We start from the raw sequence: 20,552 nt of genomic DNA, 5'->3' as shown, positions 1-20,552 counted from the left end.
GGATCAAACTTTTGTTTTATCAGAAATCGGTCATAATGAGATCATCATTGGAGCTGTTTATTTACCCCCAGCATCAAATTTGGAACTTTATGTGGACCATTGTGCTAGTGTTGATAGCGTAATTGAAAGGTTTCCTCAATGTAAATTGTTTTTACTAGGTGATTACAACTTACCAAACATAAGCTGGTTTAACGACGAGCTAGGGGTATTAACTCTTGATAATAGCAACTATACAGCCCAAGCAATAGTTGATAGTTTTTCTTTTCAAAATCTCTTTCAAGTAAATGATAAAAATAACTGTTACGGTGTAATGTTAGATTTGATTTTTGCAAAGTAACCACACAACTGTACCGTAGACGTATGTAATGACTGCTTGTTGCCATGCGATGCTCATCACCCAGCATTAACAATGACTCTATCAATAGTGAATAATTATAAGGAACTAGAGTATGAATATTTCTACTTTGATTTTAAGAAAGCTGATTATTTTGGATTGAATTATTATTTAGCTGGTATTTATTGGGAATATAATTTGAGAAATATAACAGATATAAATGCGGTTACAAACATTTTTTATAATTTTTTGTATGAGGGTATATGAAACTTTGTACCGTATGTTAGGCAAACTAAGTCAAAATTTCCCCGTTGGTTCAACAATGATTTGAAGAAACTCATTATTGAAAAGAAAAAAGCTTATAAAGCATATAAACTTAGTAAATCTTGGGATGACTACCAAATATTTTCAGATTTCAGAGCCCGATGCAAACTGGCGTCAAAAATTTGTCATGATTATATTAAATGAATTGAAAATAACTTGGCATCAAACATGAAAAGCTTTTGGAATTTTGTTAACAACAAACGGGAAAATTATGGCTTTCCTGATACTATGTACTGCGTTTCCCTATGTACGTTGATTTATTAGATATGCAGATACGAATTAATAAATAAATAATAACACCCTGAAGATATTTCAGTAGATTGGTTAATATTGAGATTGTCAAATGTTCAAGGTGCAAGATTCCCATCTTGATGCCCTCAAAAATCTATACATTCAGTCTTATCGATGTTCAATTTTGTGAGTAAAAACTAACTATTCAAAATTAAGTTTACTTTATGTAGAAATGAATATTTTATTTTCATAATTAATATTTATAGATGAATAACTAATAACAAGAAAAAAGCAATGGAGACATTATAAACGCTTACATTTTTGTTATTGAAGTATATAAAACAAACATGAGTTAATATTGTTCTTTTATATAATATGTTCAAAAACTCCTTGTCTGATCAACTCTTCACATTCACTCCGAGGCAGATAGTGTCTACTATCTTTTTTCAATAGTACCACAGATCCATCATTCAGTTCAAATCTTCCATAATCTACCAAGCATCGCACTTCTACATAAAGGGCTTTTGGTGGCTTCAAGTCAACAGACAGATTAACTCCCTCTTCGCCAATAGACCTCATATATGCTGCAAGAGATCTAGAATACTTTGAGAACCAATCTATTTCAGATGCACTTAGATTTGCCTTGATCTCGGTGGGTAAAATACTTCCGAATTCCCACCGCATTGTGCGTAAACATTTTAGTCTGTTATAGTGATATGCCATTAAGCAACGCACATTCCTTTTTACAGCTGCATGTCGAATTTTGATGGTAGGTACTACTGATCCCCCCACCGATGATTGCTCAGCAGATGTCATTCTACATAAAAAAATTAATTATGTCTATTTCCAAGTCAAACAATGACTTACTTACGCATCTTGCTCATTTTCTTCTACAAGCTGTTTTACTTCATTACAAACAGCATTCACCAAATCTGTCTGAAAAAATATGAAGAAAATACAAATTTCAGAAATGATTTATTCAAAGAAATATAAAGTGTATATTTTAATTAAAAAACCCAACTAGGTTGTGTATTTGTGGAAGGAACTGAGTGAAGCTAATAAAATAAACATATTCCAAAACAGACTGGACAATGAACTTCAACATCTGGAGAGAATTATATTATATTTTCCATGAAAAAGTATAGCTGTGAAAACTTATGTTCATTAACTTCAAATTTTATGATTTTACATTTGTGATAAACTATATCAAACTCTAAAAAAGAGAAATCACTTCAAATCAATTGAAAATAAATGACAAATTTTATTAATATTCCATCTCAGTTAGGTTGGATTTGACAATTTTGTTTTCTGTGAGTAAAATAATGCAATTAAAACATACATTATAAGGTGGTAGGTTGTCTTCACAACGCGCTAGTTCTTTCACTAAACTGTATGCCTTTTCTCCATACATTTTTTTCATTAAAAGAAAAAAATCAGCAGTTATAATAATTTATAAGAACTATATCATACGATTTGGTTTAAAATTCAGCTCGGTTGATAGGCCATAGGTCCACAAATATCGTTCTTTTGCATTGGGAAGCATAATCTTTTTGGTCACAGTAGTATTACAGTACTATTATCTACTTTGCCACAGCAGCCACAGCATAACCTATGCCGTGACTCTGCTTCCTTTGGTCTCAGATATTTGGCGGGAATCATTTTTCCTTAAAAAAAACAAAACTCTTCTTCTTTTTTTTACGTTCTTTGCTTCCCTTACAGTGCAATAGACCAGTCTCCTTCTATTGCATGACGGATGTTATGTTGTTGTCGTAGACGCTTAGTCCATGTGAATTGAATCTTTGTTGCGTATTTGGAGCTTTTGGCTTGAGTATCTACGTTCAATTTCCAATTGCTGATAGGTATTCACCAGACAAAAAATACATACAAGGGTGTTCGAAAGTGGCTGACAACTTTTCACGGGGAATTTTATTAGTTCGGACTTCCATTGTCTAATATAATTCTTCTATGATTCGAAATCTATGAAAGAGGGAATAAAATTATTAGAATGAATAACTGAAATATCAATTATATTATACAATAAAACGTGAATTGAAAATACAATAAAACGCTTCATGCCCAAAATTTCCGGAAAATTGCATGGCATGAACCAACCGATTTGCCGACAATTCCCAGCAGCTTCTCTGATAGTGATTTGACAATCCCAAAAATTACTCCCTCCTACAAATACAACCCCTTCAATTTAAACAAGATTCCATTTGGCTGGGATTTAATCAAATAAGGGAATGAATGTCATAACGATGTCATCGATGACATAAGTAGATCAAACTCATTCCGTGACATAAAAATCGTAATTAATGAATGAATTGTGTAATTTTTTCATAATGTTATCCAGATTGGTACTGAAGAGTCCCAAGACAGGTGTCTTACGGCGAAACAACGATGTCTACCAGTGAGGATGACAGCGTTCCATGTAAGTAAAATTTTTACCCTCCATTTAATATATTGTGTAGAAATCCTGTGAATGATATCTGATTTGATTTCATTACGAATGTCTGGAATATTAACTAAGTAGAGAAAAGTGTTTTTTCTATGATTCAGTGTTCATATAAAAGTATTTATTTCAATGTTTATATGACAGTAGCTGTTTCAGGAGGGGTTTTTCTTCCAGTCTGTGTCTGAAAGTTTCTTCTTTGCATGACCTACACATCTATATATGGAGTTACTTATTTTAAAATTAATTTCTTTCTTTCATTCATGTTCTATGTTTGCTGTGTTTCACTCTAAGCAAACATAGAACTACTAACGAGACTTGGGAGGGAGGTTACGACCTCGTCCTCGAGTCATGTAAGTACAAATATAAGTGATTCTTGAGAATGGCTCCAAAGCAGGAGCCAAAACGTCGAAACCATGAAAATTACAGACGCGGTTCAACCCGGAGAACAGTATATCAAATTACTGACCGCGGAAACCTATTTCTGTTTGTGAGGTTGCAGTCTATTTTGAAGATGCTTTCGAAAATGTTTATTTACTTCTTCAGAAATTACTAAAAAATTGTAAACAAATTAATAACACAGTTACAATTTCACAATTTCACACTACTTACTATCGTGAGTTTGAGAGAAGCTAGTTCCTTCATAACAATCCAAAACTTGTCGGTTATCTTATATGCAAAACAAACAGTATAAATGAAGATTTAATTTAGATTTCAATCTACATTTAATTGTAGATTAAAATCTTAATTGTACAACGACAGCATGCTTCAATTGAAATTGCTGACTAGTTATCGGCGATAAAATATGTGTAAAATATCATTATTTCAAGACATACCTTACTATTTGGGAAACACCAGCTTATATTTTTCAGTTTGTGGAATTATCATTTAAAAAAAAAGTTGTTGTGTACCTTTAATTAACTACCACTTCGCAATACAATATTTATATTTTCAATATTTATCATTAACAGTATAAAAAGAATCAATCAAATGTAGTAGAACAAAAAGTTTTTACAGACAACTTGTTTTATTTTTGATTTAGTCAGAAATAACATAACATAGTAATGAAATATAACTCAATGAATCTAATGAAAGAAAAATATAATCGTAGTTTACTTAAAATATACTTCTGTATTGGTAACAAAATTTATAAATTTATTGCGTATCATTCATTGGCAACTGACCATTGTGACGCCACTGTCTCCTGCATTTCGATAATAAAGGATAGTTAGATGTTCCAGTCAAAACAACACTTCATATCTCATATCTCATACACGGTATGGTATAACGTTGAACGGCTGAAGTGTAGCTAAAACGAGTTGTCACAAGTAGGTATAATGCTAAATTTAGCATTATACTTGTGGCGTTGTCGTTTTTCTTTCCTAGTTTCATAGACTTTTGATATACATTTTAGATTTGTAAGGCAGTCAAACACGGTGAATCAATTTATTTCAATAACCCTTTGAGAAGAATTCAACCGAATTTATTTCCTGCCCGCCAGAACCGTGATAACATGATTACAGACTTTAATTTTGTTTTTTTTTTCATATTTATTGATTCCTAATTTTTGTTCTTTTTACTCATCGGCCGTAGGCTTTGTATTTTTCATTTTATCTATACATTCTATAATGAAGCAGTCGACCTTGCATCATGAGAATTGCGTCACAATTTGGCAAGCAAAATATTTCATCGGAGTTTTTGAAGCTTGTCATCTGTTGGAATTCGTCCTTGTATTTTTATTTTTTGTTCCCATTTCAACCCTACCGAGGTCAGAAATCAGAATAAGAAAAGTGATATGTAGTTGAATGTTCACAAGTCAGCAAACAAAGATAATGCCATTTTAATTTTCTTTGGACAGCAATAAACTAGCGTTTTTCATATAGGTATGCCAAATATGATGGAATATCATCACACAGCATATTACTTATATCATTATTTGAATTTAATGTGTGGTTGTGCTGGGCGGAAGGGGAATCAATGTTCTCCTAAAAACAAATTATTTTGAATGAGGAGTATAGATAATACATTAATCAAATTTATCAGAATATTCAAAAAAAGTATGCACTCTGTACTTTGGTTCTCAGTCACTATATCATAAAATGTTTTCAAAAACAATTTTCATTACCATCCATAAACTGACAATCATTGAATAATTACACATGTAAGGTATTGAGTTCATATTTATTATTTATTTTCAGTTGAAGATGACAGACAGGATTGATATTGACCAACCACTATGGAATCAGAATACATTTATTGGAAGGTTCAAGCATTTCCTGTGGGTTACTGACCCAAGAACATGTGTTGTTAGTGAAGACACCCTAGATAAAGCAAAAGTTCTCGTAGAAAAATATAGAAAAGGACAGGAACCTCCAGGCACAACGTTAGAACAAATAATTTACGCTAAGAAACTGTATGAGAGTGCATTCCATCCAGACACTGGAGATAAGCAAAATGTATTTGGTCGTATGTCTTTTCAAGTCCCTGGGGGTATGGCCATCACAGGAGCTATGCTACAGTGGTATAGGTGAGTGTCACTACTGAAAAGATACTTCATATGAAACATTTATACTTCTGAAAGAATATATAGGTTTATTCACCAATTAATATTGCTGGTCATATGAGTGCTCCTAGTGAAAATTAAATAAAAATGAATAAGTATCATTCGATGTGCTATTACTTTAATTTTTGAAACCTTCCAACAGTCTTGCCAAATTTTTGTCCCTGTCTGTTATATAATGACTCAATTATCATCCATTAATTTTTTATTGCAAAAGTTTTTCATGATTTGGTTTCAGTTTAGGCTTTTATGCTCGGTTATATAACAGCATTAGTTGGGACAGCATTAGACTGAAATGCTCATTTTTTTATATAATTGAATGCACAAAAATTGAAATGAATTATTTCAACATTCAGTCACAAAAAATTACATTATTTGAAATATTGAGAACTGAATTCTATCATTTTTGTAAACAAAACTAGTGAATGCAGTTTCAGATTGTGATTACACTTCATGATTATTTTCAAAGCAGGTTTGTCAAATAGATATATATATATTTTGCATATTATGTTTGTCTTATTTTTCTTCTAATCTCATTATGCACATTTGCTTTGAAAACATTCATCATTCCGTCTATTCCAAATATTTTCAGGTCCACTTCTTTGTTTTTAAAAAATATCTGTTTAAAACCTGTTTTTCTCTTAACCAGCTATTGCCCCCTTATAACTACAACCCTCAGAAGCCGAAATATGTGAGCTAGGAATTAACTGAAGGTTTTACCTTTTATAGTGCGATTCCTATTACTTTTTAATATTACTTGTAGCAAAAATATCTTCTCTTTGTTTCTGATAATAATTTTTATGTCAAATCAATTATTAATGAGTTTTTGGAGCAGAAAATCAGTGTGTTTGAAGAAATAACTCTTTAGATGAATTATTTGATATGAGAAAAATGAAAGAACCAAGTAACCCTGGGCTCACAGACCTGTTTTCGTTGCAGTTACTTCACTACGAACAAACCTCCTGAAAAAATGTTTCTTAAATGTATGTAATTGAATTTGGCATTATTTGATTAATAAAATCCATGATAAATCAGTGAGATTTTCACTGCACAGTTTATAAAATGGCAACTCATGTTGTATCATGTGTATCGAACATCTGAAGTATATTGAAACATGTATTGCAGTTTTGCACACTATATAGTGAAAAACTCTGAATAACCTATTACTCAAATATATGGAATGTTGTCAGGAATCGTTAGAAAGATAATAATCACAAGATCTTAGTATCATTTCAAGTTTCAATAAAATCTAAATACAGTGTCAACTCGATCTGATAGACTGTACTCAACTACTGAAATTAAGTACACTACTTGTATAAATAGCGAAACATGGTCAAAGAGGCCTAGGTGCTTGATAGAATTTTCAGAGCTATTACCTGAGACTATATAGAGAGACATCAGAATTCAAAAACACAAAAAAAATCAATCAAAAAGAAGAGGAAATTGGTATCAATAAAATCTGGTTACCTGCACTTAGTTACGATCTTAAAAGGGGTCACTTAATCAGACCAACAGAAACGAAGCACCGCTCTCTATCAATAAAACAAATCCGGACACTCCAACCTTGAATGTAGGATCTGATGTGAGACCAACCTGGGCACTTTGTCCTTTGCCTCATCAGCAGAGTATGATCAACAAACCAGGAAAATAGGTTGGACACAAACCTGGAATAGTTAGGGAGAATATTTTAATTATTAAGTTAATGTGATTTTCTGTAATTTTTTTCCTTCTGGCAATATTGAATTTAGTCATAAACATTTGTTTCATTTTCAAAGATTACCCAGATTGAAGATTCAATTTTTCATGTTTAACCAGCTGCAATATGTTTCCAAAGAAATTTTCCGTGACTCGATTAGTATTAAATACTCCTGCCATCAATAAGACTATGGAAATAATCAACAGGTACATATGTACTGAGAAAAAGAACATTTCTGAAATTCAAAACATCCACTTGTTTCAAAGTTTCTACACAGTAGGATCTGGCAAATCTCTACCGGAAAAATTACTTTCCTGTTTAATACCACAACAGACATTGGATTATATCTGATAGATATTTGTGCAAAGAAATTCTTGCAGATGTCTCCCATTCGTCCAGCAGCAGGACCTCAATTAAATCAATCAGTGGAGTACCAAATAGCAGTGTTGCCTTAGTTATATCTGTTTTGCAATGATAATAGGTGATCATTTGATTTTCAACTAGATTGTGCGTCTGGATGAACATCTGCAAGAATTTGTTCTGTGAGGAAAGAAATGTCTTTCACATGTAATCAAACGTCTATCATATTATTTACCAGGAAAGTCATTTTTTCTACTATGTAAAAATGTTGGGAGAAGAGAATGTTTCGAATTTCAATTTTGAATATTGATTTTTTCAGTGCTCTCTATAAGTTTCTGTTAGTGAAGCAATACCAGACAAGTAAACCAATGGTAACTTATTTTTATAAAATAAAAGAAACCTTTTATGAAAGACTGATGTGGCAAAATACGGGGTTGTAAATTTCAAAGACTTCAAGAAAGATTCACTGAAATTCATATGCGTTTGGTTATGATGAGCTTCTTTGGCCATAGTGAATTTCATTCATTTTTAGCCCATTATATAATGTTTCATTATTTTCATTTAATTTTTTTAACAGAATGTCATATTTTCGAGTTTTCAAAACACCATCAGCTAAAAATTGTTTGAGTGAAATTATTTATTTTGTTTTGTGTGGAAATTATTACATAACTGTCATATTCAATTCATGTTTAGATTTCATTTTTACATATTTAGACTTTTATTACATATCATTTGAAACTTTTAATGAAGTATTTGAATCAACTATAATACATTTTGTTTTCGTGGTTCAACTTGTTGAATTATCGAATTATTATGTATAGGTCATGGAAGTTATATTGAGGCCAATAATATTCTCATAAGTAATCAATGCGGTTTTAGGAAAAATCATTCTTGTGAAACGGCTTTACAACTTACGAATAGTAAATGGACTCAATCTATTGACAACGGAGATTATGTTGTAACAGTATTCTTAGACTCAAGAAGAGCTTTTGAGACAATTGACCGTAATATAATAATGAAAAAATTGGAAGCTATAGGTCTTAAAGGAACAGTGCTAGGATGGTTTAAGGACTACTTAAGCGATCGAAGACAAATCGCTAAAGTGGGTAATGTTCTCTCATCTCCTATTGACGCAAAATTTGGGGTACCTCAAGGAAGTGTCTTGGGCCCTTTACTATTTCTTATATATATATATATATATATATATATATATATATATATATATATATATATATATATATATATATATACATATATATATATATATATATATATATATATATATATATATATATATATATATATATATATATATATATATATATATATATATATATATATATATATATATTTCAGTTTATGTCATCAGTTTATGTCAAAATTGTGACTTTATGAATTTATTTGCTGATGATACAATGTTAACAACATCTCATAAAGATTTAGAGATAGCTTTGACAAAAATGAATATCTGCTTGAAGGAGATTCATAAATACTTGAACGCCAACAAATTAAAACTAAACGTGTCTAAAACAAAAGCCATGATTCTGACCACAGCATATAAATATAAATATATAAACATGAATTACTATTCTTTGGAAATTAATAAGGAAAAAATAGAATTTGTAACCGAAATTAAATACCTGGGATTCATGTTAGACAACTGTTTATCTTATGATGCACACTTCAAATACATAACTAAAAAATATCAAAGAAACTTTACTTTTTTACTCGAATCTCTTATCATTTGTCAGTTTCTTCCAAGGTCACTATATATAACACAATCATTCAGCCTCATTTCGAATATTGTAGTACAACACTATATGGATGTGATCAAAAGAAAATTTCGACTTTACTAAAACTACAAAATCGTGGAATGAGAGTCATATTAAAATGACTATCATAAAATCATTATACAAGCATAAAGTTTATGCTCGACGCATTACAATGGTTATCAATACAAGAAAGGTTCTATAGATCAGCAATGATATTTATTTTTAAGACTATTAATAATATGTTACCATCTTATTTTGATGAATTCATTACTTACCGTGATAGTACTCACAACTACAAGACAAGACAAAGTTATCTTTTTCACTTGCCAAGATTCAGATTAACCAGCTCAATGAAAATATTGTTTTATAAAGGTTTAAACCATTTTAATAAGCTGCCAAGAGACATAAAACAAAGCGAAAGTATTTATATATTCAAATTTAAACTAAACAACTATATTAAAACAAACACAATTTTGTAGGAAAAGATTCAATGATGCAGAACATCAGTAGTCTTAAACCTTAACATTTATTATCATGTATCAGTATGTTTTAAATTGTTAGTATAGTCTTATTTAGGTTAGTTAACTTTGAATTTTGTAGGAAAAGATTCAATGATGCAGAACATCAGTAGTCTTAAACCTTAACATTTATTATCATGTATCAGTATGTTTTAAATTGTTAGTATAGTCTTATTTAGGTTAGTTAACTTTGAATTTTGTTTCCTTTTTTATTTTATTTCTTAACATTGTTAGGTTACAGTCATATGTATGACTCTAGTTATTAGTTATTATTATTGTTGTTTATGGACATATTATTATTGTTTACTGATTTGTTATTATTATTATTGTATATTATTATTATTGTATGTATATTAGGATTCCTAAATAAACGTATTCATTCATTCATTCATTCCTCAAAGCCAACATAACTCATGCCATCGGTCAAATTCAGCTGATTTATGCGCCAGAGTCGTGGAAAATTGGATGTTCTTGATGAGCTCCACCCAGAGAAGCTGTGGCGGTTATTTGAACAATGTAATATTTCACACATAATTACACCAATAGGCCGTTCAAATGAATAACAAATATAGATGATATCTCACAGGCACTTTGTTTTATTTGAATTTGAAGATAGGAAGCGCTTAATGAAATACCCTATAAAAGCAATATCAATTTGAAGAAATTCGTCCCGATACCAGAAATTTGAATATCTGCAATTATCTTATTTCCTTATATAATTGACTGCATTTGTTATTGTCTTGTGTTATTTTTATAATTATGTTTTTGTTTTCATTCATCTGACCCTTCAATGAACTTTGTATCCCTGAATAACAAAATATATTATAATTGATGTGAAACATCTATAGCCGCACATTAAACCAATTGCTGGCGTGGCGACGGGTTGCCATGCGCAAGCGACTGTGCGATTCTCTTTCCACTGGTTCGGCGTTCCTCTATCTCTTTCGCAACACTGTACACTACAGTATACACAACATGTGTATATTTTTAAAAAATAAAATACATCTGACAGTGCAAAGAAAGCAAAATCACACTATGAAACACTATCAAGTCATCAATAAGTTAATTATATTGTTATATTTTATAATTAAAGTGTGCATTTATCTGTCCATTCAGCCCACGTATATTTGGTCTTTCTCAAGGGTCAGTAAATCTAAAATCTACTCTCTTGGTAAAATTCATATAATTTACATATCATAAATTTTTTTTATTAATTATAGATTTTAATTCCATTATTATGAAAAATAATGCAGTGAAACACTTGTTTGAAGAATAAATTTCATAAAGACTAGCAAAATTGCATTTCAAAATCAGCTGATAGCAAATAGCGTACGAATGTTTTTCTTATTTGTTATTAACAGGAACATGAAAAAATTAATTAACTAATTTTAGAGGATGGTGGAATTCATATCAAAATATTTATTATTGATATTTATAATTTAAGATCTGCAGTAATATATTGCAATAACTAGCTAAGATTCTTGAGTTTACTAGTATATTAAAGCCACATTAAAAAAAATTCGGTATATTTCAATTACATATTTCTTATAAATATTTTAGTGCCCAACAATCATCATAGGCGTCTCGTGACGGCTCACAATTTTTTATACAATAGAATGATTACCATGCCTATATTATTAAATACTATTCACAATCAACGATTTCAACTTCGGAAATATTTTGTGAAAGTTTGATAGATCCAATCGTATATACGTGTATTTTCATTTTTTTCGAATGTATATCATGCACAGAAGTTTATTTCATATATAAAATATATAGAAGGTACTTTCAGATATAGACTCGAAGAAAAGCCCTTTCGAAACAACTACTTTCACATGAACATTGAATTACACAAAAATAACATAATGGAATTGAAATATATATCATTCACGCTACACAACGTAAATTATGAAAGAGTATTGATACCTATAAAATTCCACTTACGTGGAACACTTTGTACTCATTGAAGTATCCTCATAGGTATTTTTTTAATTTCTAAAGATGAAAAGAAATGAACTTAGAAAGATTATACCATTTTGTATATGAAAGAAATTTCTATACATTATCTATACATTTTTACCAACAGTTTATTTTGAAGATGAATTAATACATGTTTAAGAAGTGCTGATGGGAAGGTGATGACAAGTGTTTTCAACCCGAAACTTCGAGAAGTAAACCATTAAGAATTACATATTTTTTCTACTTGAATTGCATGTATAATAGTTATCGTTGATTTTGACATACCGTTCTTCTCATTGTTTATTGTTCGTGAAAAGCATGATTTACTTGAAGAATTTCAGAAGTTTTCAAGTGTTACATGTTTTTTGGGCTTCCAAAAGCGTGACTTGAGTAATTACGGTATAATTTTTCAGGTTAGCTCAGTAGAGCTTAGCTTCGCATTATATATGGAGAATACAGGCATAAGATGTTCAAATTATGGTCTATGGGTAGTTTTCTTTTCTGTTGTGTTTTTCTGTGTTGTAGGCCCTGTGTACTGATAGTCCTTCAATGTCGTGGGTTACATACAATAGAGCCTGTTTGACTTATATATGATTTACAAAACGCTTTTCAGATGTTTTACATTTTGTGTTGTCATTCTCCAACAAGCGATATTCCTTGTAACTCATGATCACTTAAGCAGTTACTCAATACAGAATTTACTAAATTTTTTGATAACACGTGATCAGTCAGTATTTTTGTTGATGTACGACAATATTCTCTAGTTGGAATCACGGTATTGCAGAAACTAAGAGTATTAGAAGTACAAACAAATTTGTAGTTTCGAGACATATAAGTGCTGGTTAGAATGTCTTTATTGACATCACCAAGGAAGTAAAAATCGATTGTCCAGCCTTGCAGTTCGAAGCACCGGTTCACACAGCGGTCGGTCCATTGACTGAGTGGAGCTGATCGTCCATGTCAACCCACCAGGCTACCGTGTCATTAATTTTCACCAAGTAACGGGTCAGCCCATTGATAATCTAATATGTTCGTTTATTTTGTTTTACAGATGTTCAACTTATTATATTCTTCTGTTTTATTTCTGAGGATCTTGCATTCATGAACAAAATATTAATTTGGTATACCGCATGAATTTTCAAACTTTCTACACTATTGAAATACCTTACTGAAATGCTTCGTTATACAATAGCATCTTCAAAGCATCACAATACTATGACGCAGTATTGTGACCCCTGAATATGCTATTGTTCTAGGCAGTTTTTACTAGTTCTGTTTTTTCAATAAATGTTATTAGTTTTTCTTCTTGATTTCATCAGTATGACAGAAAAACTGCCTAGAACTCTGATATACTGACAACCCCCTAATTCAGAATGTCAAACAACACTATTCCAATAATATTTTATTTTCTGCAGACTGTGAAATGCTTGATTCATCGATTCAATTTAGATTTAATTATACGAGTATAGTTTTTTCATAAATAGTTGTTAAATATTTGCTAGAATTGCACAAATAGAGATTATAAACCTTTTTAGAATTGCCCAAGAGGGATAGGGAAATTTACTGAAATACGAAATTTGCTTTTGACATTGTTTTAAAAATTCCACTTTTTTTAGAACCCCTTTCGCTGTCGTTTTCTGGCAGTGGGTGAATCAGTCATTCAACGCTCTAGTCAATTATACTAATCGTAATGCAAAATCTCCTACATCCACTACCCAGCTTCTAGTAGCCTATGTTTCTGCCACTTCTTCTGCGATGGTCGTAGCTGTCGGACTCAAGCAGTACTGGTCAAAGAAGGCTTCTCCTATAGTACAGGTATGTGCAGGATAACAGAATGATTATAATATGAAATAGTATATGTAAAATTCATGTAATCAAACAAAATATAGTCAACTGCCATGATACTAAATTTTCTTATAACAAGAAGTAAAAAAGGATTGTGTTTCATTAAATTGAAACTTCAATGTTGTAAAATTGAAGTTCATCAGTTTATCATCAACAATAACACTTTTATGTATCACTTGGTGCTTTTATCAAGTGAAACTCATTTTCATACCATATATATTCGTTATTGAAAAATATTTGAAAATATCCAAATTCAGAGATGTGTAAGACATTTTGTAAATATTATGTATTGGTTTTTTAGAGATATGTACCGTTTGCTGCGGTTGCAGCAGCGAATTGCATAAATATTCCGTTGATGAGACAGAATGAAATAACATATGGTATCGATTGTACTGATGAAAATGGTCGCATTGTAGGAAAATCCAAATTAGCTGCTGCAAAAGGCATAACTCAAGTAGTTATCTCTCGAATTGTAATGTGTGCTCCTGGTATGTTAATTCTACCAGTAATCATGGAAAGAGCTGAGAAATACAAGTTTATGCAGAAAATAACTTATTTACACGGACCTATACAAGTTATGGCTGTTGGATGTTTGTAAGTACATTTATTTAGTGACATTCGGTTTTCACTAGATAGAAAACATATAAAATCACCTTCAACAATGCAGAACTATATTTGACCCTATAATTGACCCTATAAAAATTATGTACACATTTATTTTTCAGTTTGTCTTTCATGGTACCAACTGCCTGCGCTCTCTTCCCTCAAAGATGGTAAGTAACACTGAAAGTTTAGACTCTATAATTCCTGTATCACAAAATTCGATAGTCTATAAACGAGGAACGTTTCCTGTCTACGGTCAGAGTTCACAGCAAATTTTTTTATGAAAAGTATTGAATTCATGGTATAGTGTCAAGTACTGTCGATCTGAATTCATGGTCTAGTACTGACAGTTCTAATAATCTAAAAAAACAATTCGTTCAGGCCAGTTTCAACTCCCTACACTGTAGGTTAATGGACTGACACCTATCAGAAAAAAACTACTCCCCTAGCTAATACCACGAAGGGCGTTGGATTATATCCGACAGGTGTCAGTGCACGATTCTTCACTGAAGTTATTCCTGCATCTGCTGTTGACGATACAACTGCCGCAATAGATTTTCAATTATTGGAACACACTTGAAGACCGGTTTCGGGCTGTTTGGCCACTCGTCCGTGCAAGGTAGTATATGTATGTGAGAAACTGACAGTTCTGCAAAAGACGAGATAATGGGACTTGACATCATTTATCTTGGCTTAATCAGTTTTCATTATTCTGTTGATCCCTTAGATGGTATCTTGTAGGATAAGTAACTATACTCACTTCTCATTCCTTGAGAAGAGTTAGGTCTAAACATGGCATACGTAATGTTTTGGAATAAAGAAATTGTTATTGTTAAAAAAAGTCCATTCTCGTTGACAAATGTTTTGCTTCAAACCACAAATAGTCAAGTTTTTCATCATAAAAAAAAGTAAAATAATATTATGAATTCACTGGTCCGCCACTTGATGAAAATTAATAACACTATCCATAATAATTATTACACAATTTTCACACTAAAAATTTAAATCAAGACGCGTTTCACTACATGTCAGTTTAATCAGTTGGACTGGTACACTAAACTATTCTATAATAATGTATTCAAAAAACACTTTGTGAGATTTTCACTAAATGGTTTTACAAAAATTCAACACATGTTTCGTCATACAATGGCTTCTTCGGGCGTAAAGACACAAACAATGGTTTGTAAGGATGTCTGGGTTTAGACTGTGAACAATATCTTACAGTCCTGGTTCGGAGAAAAAATTTATAGTTTAATAAAATCTGTGAGTTACTTCCCTGATTCCATATATATCTCAATAAATTCAAAATAATTCGAGTTGTGAATGACCAATACCAAATTTTGTGTATAAATTTGATATGTGTGTATCAAATGACAAATTGTTTTATATATATATAAACCCAAATATTCAAAACTTTCTGTTTTTTTACCACATTTATTTGTAACTAAAGTTACTGCTGTTTCGTCCTATAAGGACATTTTCAAACTGATACAATAAACTGCGGTAACGTTAGTTACAAATAAAAGTGGTAAAAAAACATAGAAAGTTTAATTTTTCATGATAATCTCCTACCACGTAGTAACGGTTACATCCATCAATTTATCAAATAGTTAGTTGCCAACTCTTACTCAATTATTGAATTTCTCAGGGAAATTGGAGGTATTGAAAAATGATAATTATAATAATAATCTTCATTTTCCTTCATGACAATCATTGATTGCATAGGAATAGGAGGCGCCCGTAAAATATGCAAACGACCTAAAGTAAGTGGTAAGGAAAGGGTATGAATTTAGGGATAAACTGCTTGCCAATCCCAACAGGTCTAGATGCTTCTGTTCGGTTGCTAAAGCTTTTAATTGAATCTTTACAAAATCCACAATTCCACCACTAACACAAGCGGATGGTTCAATTACAAACAACAGCCACACAACAAGCAAATCTATTAGTTGAACAAATTGTGTCTCACTCCACAGTTGATTTTCTGGGAAAGGCACCACCCACTATTGCCACAATAGAATCCACAATGCCGGAAATTACTATTCAACAGCGTCTAGTCAGGCAAATTTTGAAACAGCTCAATATCAACAAGACGTCTGATCCTGATGAAGTGCCCATCATCGTACCTGAAAAGTGTGCAAATGAACTCGCACCAGTATTTAGCAGACTTTTCAACCTGTCTTACAAGGAAGGGGTTTTCCTTCTTGTTGTAAGATTGCTCTCATTCAGCCTATTCCCAAAAAGGGCAAAAAAAAATCTTCCAAATAACTTATAAACCAGTCGGTTTGATATCAGTGATATCAAAAATCATGGAGAAAGCCATAAACCACCATTTCCTCAAATATTTGGAAAGGCTTTAACATTTTGAGCGATCATCAATATGGCTTTCGGAAACAAAGATCAACAGGCGACCTTCTATTGTATGTCACCCATATTTGGAATAACGCAATCGAGAAACATAGAGAGTCGAGAGCTGTTGCACTTGATATTTCTAAGGCCTTTGACCTTTTGTGGCATGAGATTTTGCTGGCCAAACTTCGATGCTATGCCTTGTCGGATCATTTTTGTGCATCTTCAGCTTCCTGAAAGATCGTTTCCTGCCCCTCTTCTTATTGTGAATTAACGACTCATTGGAAAAAACTAAGAATCCAGTCAGTCCATTTGGATTCCAGGACATCGGCTGCGGATGCACATCTTTACCGGCAGCAGGAGGTTGCGTATCTTAATGAGGATTTGAAAGTGATTTCGAATTGGGTTAACATAACCAGGTTCAATTCAATACCACAAAAACCCAGGCATCAGTTTTCTCCAAAAAGATAAATGTCTCCGAACCGCATAAAATAGTGTTAAGACAGACAATTCCGCTTTCTACTTTGGTATGTTTTTGAGGGTTGAAACGAATACCAATATGTCATGGCACAATCATGTCAATGGAATTGTAAAGGCTGCTTCTCAAAAGCTTGGAACATTGTTTCGAACCAGAAAACTGTACACACCTCAGCCACTTTTGATGCTTTATAAAGTTCAGATCAGACCTTTTTGGAGTATTGTTCTCATGTGTAGAGCCCCGTCCCTATGCATACCCTGAAGCTGCTCTATTGAATATCACTTGCAACCTTTATAGTCTGGAACATCGAAGAAAGGTTGGAGATTTGTCTCTCTTCTATAGATACTTTCACAGAAAGTGTTCAAAGGACTTGATATTTGATTCCACCAAGAGCAGTACATATCAAAAATACGCGACGGACTGTGTTTTGAGGTTCAACGCAGCACAACCTCGAACTTCACTGTTTAAGAACTCTTTCATTTGGAGAACTGCGTTTATGTGGAATAAACTTTCTGAGAAAGTTTTTCCAAATGGATTCAATCTCCAGCGATTCAAATCCAATGTGATAAAGATATTTCTGTAGTGCTTGTGTTTTATCCCTAAAAAAAGTAGTTGAGGGTAGTTTCCTGGAGTGTGACATGACTGAAAGTCTTCAGCAGTAATTTACCTGACTTTTATCCACCTAAGTTAACTGGACGAGTTTGGGGACTTTTGTTAAGGGAGGAACCATCGACTAAGGCTCAACCCTACTGCTAATATGACATGTCATGGCGTCAAGCCCCATGGACAGTGAATCATTCAAAATTTAGCCTTGCACTTTTGAGGGGTATATACCAACCCCTTACTGGTACTATATACCAAATTTGGTACAAATTTGCTTATAAGCATATCCAAAATAGAATTTTGTTCAGGTTTTCCTACCTACTAAGACAATTGTATTCAATGCCCAGCAGAGTACTGAAAAGTTCTGTTTTACATGAATAATCAGTTGATACCTAGATAATGAGGGATACAATTAGGTAGATACCTTTGATAGTTTAGAAATCGAAAAATATGGAATAAGATGTGCTGCTGACTGAGCATAAAATAAGTTGCTGCTATGACCAAACAGACAAATCGGTAGTTGCATATTACACTCTCTCAGATGGCGGCCATGACATTGCCTTTGAACACACAGAAGTTCTTGATAAAACCAGATAGTACTATTGGAGACTATTCAGAGAGCCAATAGAAATACATAAGCATAAGAATAATCTCAACCGTAAGGAAGTGAGCTTGAACATCATTACATGGATACCGCCACTTCATAACACAAATATTCTCCCAATAATTGAAAAAGGTATGAGTCATTATATTTGCTAAATATTCCTTGAAATAGATGATGGTTTCTCTGGTTCATCAAGCCTGACTAGACAGCAAACTTCATTACTGAAAAAGGAAGAAAAAAAACTAATAAATATCCCCGAAAACTTTTTGGGAAAATTTGTTGATACTTCCTCCTGTTTGTGAAAGACATATCTATTGATAATCTACAAATTTTTAGAGTTCGTGTCTGTAGTTTTCTATTTCCCTTGTACTAGTGAAGTAGAGTAATCAAGATTTTTTTTTTTGAAAAATAAATCTCCCCAGAAAAATGTTTTCTATGGCTATTCACATATCATTGCATTTTCCCCTAAGTGAAGTTTTTGTTCAATTATTTTTTTGAGATTTTTCAAGGAAAGAACTTGTAGACCATTATCCAACAGAAAACTTTGGCAGGTACAATTGAAGAAATTTATTTTCTTGCAGCTCCATCAAAACTTCAACATTAGCTTGGCTAGAACCAGAAGAGTTTGAAAAGATGAAGATCAACTGTGGAGATAAAATGCCTGCGAGAGTTTACTTCAATAAGGGTCTTTAGACTGCCAATAATTGTAGTAAATACTAGAAGTAGTACGTTGAACTTACAACTGCGGAGATAAAATGCCTGTGAGAGTTCACTTCAATAAGGGTCTTTAGACTGCCAACAATTGTAGTAAATACTAGAGGTAGTAATTTGAACTTTTGAATATAGTACATGTAAAAAAAACTCGAAAACTAGTGATATTGTAGTGGAGGTACTTAATTTATTTCAGCAATATTTAATTTATAGGAGAGTAATAGGTTTGCAATAATTTTAAACTCTTTATTGTTGAATTTGTTTTGAATTATACAGTTTAAAATACATAAGGCACAATTTCATTTATTTACAAATATCTTTTGAATAATTTTATATAGAAATCCAGTAACCATTAAATAATAATAAAAATTCATATTTATTTACAAACAATAAAAATGTATAAAGGCAGTAAAGAGGCTAGATTATATTTACAATTCAACAAATTTCAATAAATAAGGAAACATATATCATTCAGCGAGTACTTATTTTCACACATCAGATTTCATATTCTGGCAAGGGTAGATACAATGAAAAACTTTTATGGTAACGTGATGGAAATCAGTTAATTTCTCAATTATCACAAAGATTAAATACGCAATTATCAATTCAAGTAACTAGTTCAACATTTCGTGATCAAATGTCATTTAATCAGTATGGAATTGAGACATACCCTCAGGCTCCCATACATTTATCATTTCTATTTTGACTGTGTGTGAGAGAGTGCTTAATATTACTGGATTCAATAAGTAATGAAGCATCACACATCATCCTGGCATTACTTCTTACTAAAAATAATAAATGAAATTCTTCATAAACTGTCAATTGGACTCTGGTACAGACAAGCCCGTGTAACACAGTTGCTCTTTGGAGATCCAACCAACGTTGCAGAGCTAGCTCCCTTTCCCTTATTGTACTTCCAAGCGAAACATCTGACGGGCCCCAGAGAGAAAATTCTAGGATGCTCTTCACTTGCGTTAGGGAGACTGCACGTTCATGGTTGAGGAGAGACTGTATAACTGGAGTGATTTTGAGAGCTGGCTGAAGTATATTCAAAGCTTTCAAGGCACACATGCATAGGGTTCCTTGTTTTTCTTGATCAGTTTTGTTCGCAATATCAGTTGCTAATCTGAAATAAACATATGGAATATAATGAAAC

General features: G+C 32.1%; 3 protein-coding genes across 5 annotated transcripts in view; 1 reads left to right on the top strand and 2 right to left on the bottom strand.

Moving 5' to 3' along the window:
• Nucleotides 1-1,128: 1,128 nt before the first annotated feature.
• LOC111503624 (DNA replication complex GINS protein PSF1) lies at nucleotides 1,129-2,546 on the bottom strand. Its single transcript, XM_023157975.2, has 3 exons — nucleotides 2,229-2,546; nucleotides 1,761-1,825; nucleotides 1,129-1,706 (listed from the first exon to the last, which is right to left on the bottom strand). The coding sequence occupies exons 1-3, from the start codon at nucleotides 2,307-2,309 to the stop codon at nucleotides 1,256-1,258; spliced, it is 597 nt and encodes a 198-aa protein (XP_023013743.2). The 5' UTR covers nucleotides 2,310-2,546; the 3' UTR covers nucleotides 1,129-1,255.
• A 2,492-nt stretch (nucleotides 2,547-5,038) lies between these two features.
• Nucleotides 5,039-19,686, top strand: Sfxn2 (Sideroflexin 2). 2 transcript variants are annotated; one of them, XM_023157980.2, is made up of 6 exons: nucleotides 5,039-5,224; nucleotides 5,540-5,868; nucleotides 13,823-14,021; nucleotides 14,353-14,645; nucleotides 14,777-14,824; nucleotides 19,267-19,686. In XM_023157980.2, the coding sequence occupies exons 2-6, from the start codon at nucleotides 5,546-5,548 to the stop codon at nucleotides 19,376-19,378; spliced, it is 975 nt and encodes a 324-aa protein (XP_023013748.1). In that variant the 5' UTR covers nucleotides 5,039-5,224; nucleotides 5,540-5,545; the 3' UTR covers nucleotides 19,379-19,686. The 2 variants fall into 2 exon arrangements, with proteins under 2 accessions (XP_023013748.1, XP_023013749.1); XM_023157981.2 differs by lacking the exon at nucleotides 5,039-5,224 and adding an exon at nucleotides 5,258-5,398.
• Nucleotides 19,629-20,552, bottom strand: part of LOC111503625 (uncharacterized) — a 140,144-nt gene continuing 139,220 nt past the window's right edge. For both annotated transcript variants that reach the window (XM_023157976.2, XM_023157977.2), the window contains one exon: nucleotides 19,629-20,522. In XM_023157976.2, the coding sequence (XP_023013744.2) occupies nucleotides 20,069-20,522 (454 nt within the window). In that variant the 3' untranslated portion in view covers nucleotides 19,629-20,068. The remainder of the gene's footprint in view (nucleotides 20,523-20,552) is intronic.

Source organism: Leptinotarsa decemlineata, unplaced genomic scaffold (assembly GCF_025532065.1).
Source record: "Leptinotarsa decemlineata unplaced genomic scaffold, Ldec_3_MD MMD2_tig00000199_RagTag_RagTag, whole genome shotgun sequence".
Classification (NCBI taxonomy): domain Eukaryota; kingdom Metazoa; phylum Arthropoda; class Insecta; order Coleoptera; family Chrysomelidae; genus Leptinotarsa; species Leptinotarsa decemlineata.
The sequence above is the reverse complement of the archived record's forward strand: the minus strand, read 5'-3'. Positions and strand labels throughout refer to the sequence as shown.

Coding starts and splice junctions, on each gene's coding strand:
- LOC111503624 (XM_023157975.2), bottom strand. CDS start 2,309: ATGAAAAAAATGTATGGAGAAAAGGCATACAGTTTAGTGAAAGAACTA. Junction 1,826..2,228: donor ACAACCTACCACCTTATAAT/GTATGTTTTAAT, acceptor ATATTTTTTCAG/ACAGATTTGGTGAATGCTGT. Junction 1,707..1,760: donor GAAGAAAATGAGCAAGATGC/GTAAGTAAGTCA, acceptor TTTTTTATGTAG/AATGACATCTGCTGAGCAAT.
- Sfxn2 (XM_023157980.2), top strand. CDS start 5,546: ATGACAGACAGGATTGATATTGACCAACCACTATGGAATCAGAATACA. Junction 5,869..13,822: donor GCTATGCTACAGTGGTATAG/GTGAGTGTCACT, acceptor CACTTTTTTTAG/AACCCCTTTCGCTGTCGTTT. Junction 14,022..14,352: donor AGGCTTCTCCTATAGTACAG/GTATGTGCAGGA, acceptor TTGGTTTTTTAG/AGATATGTACCGTTTGCTGC.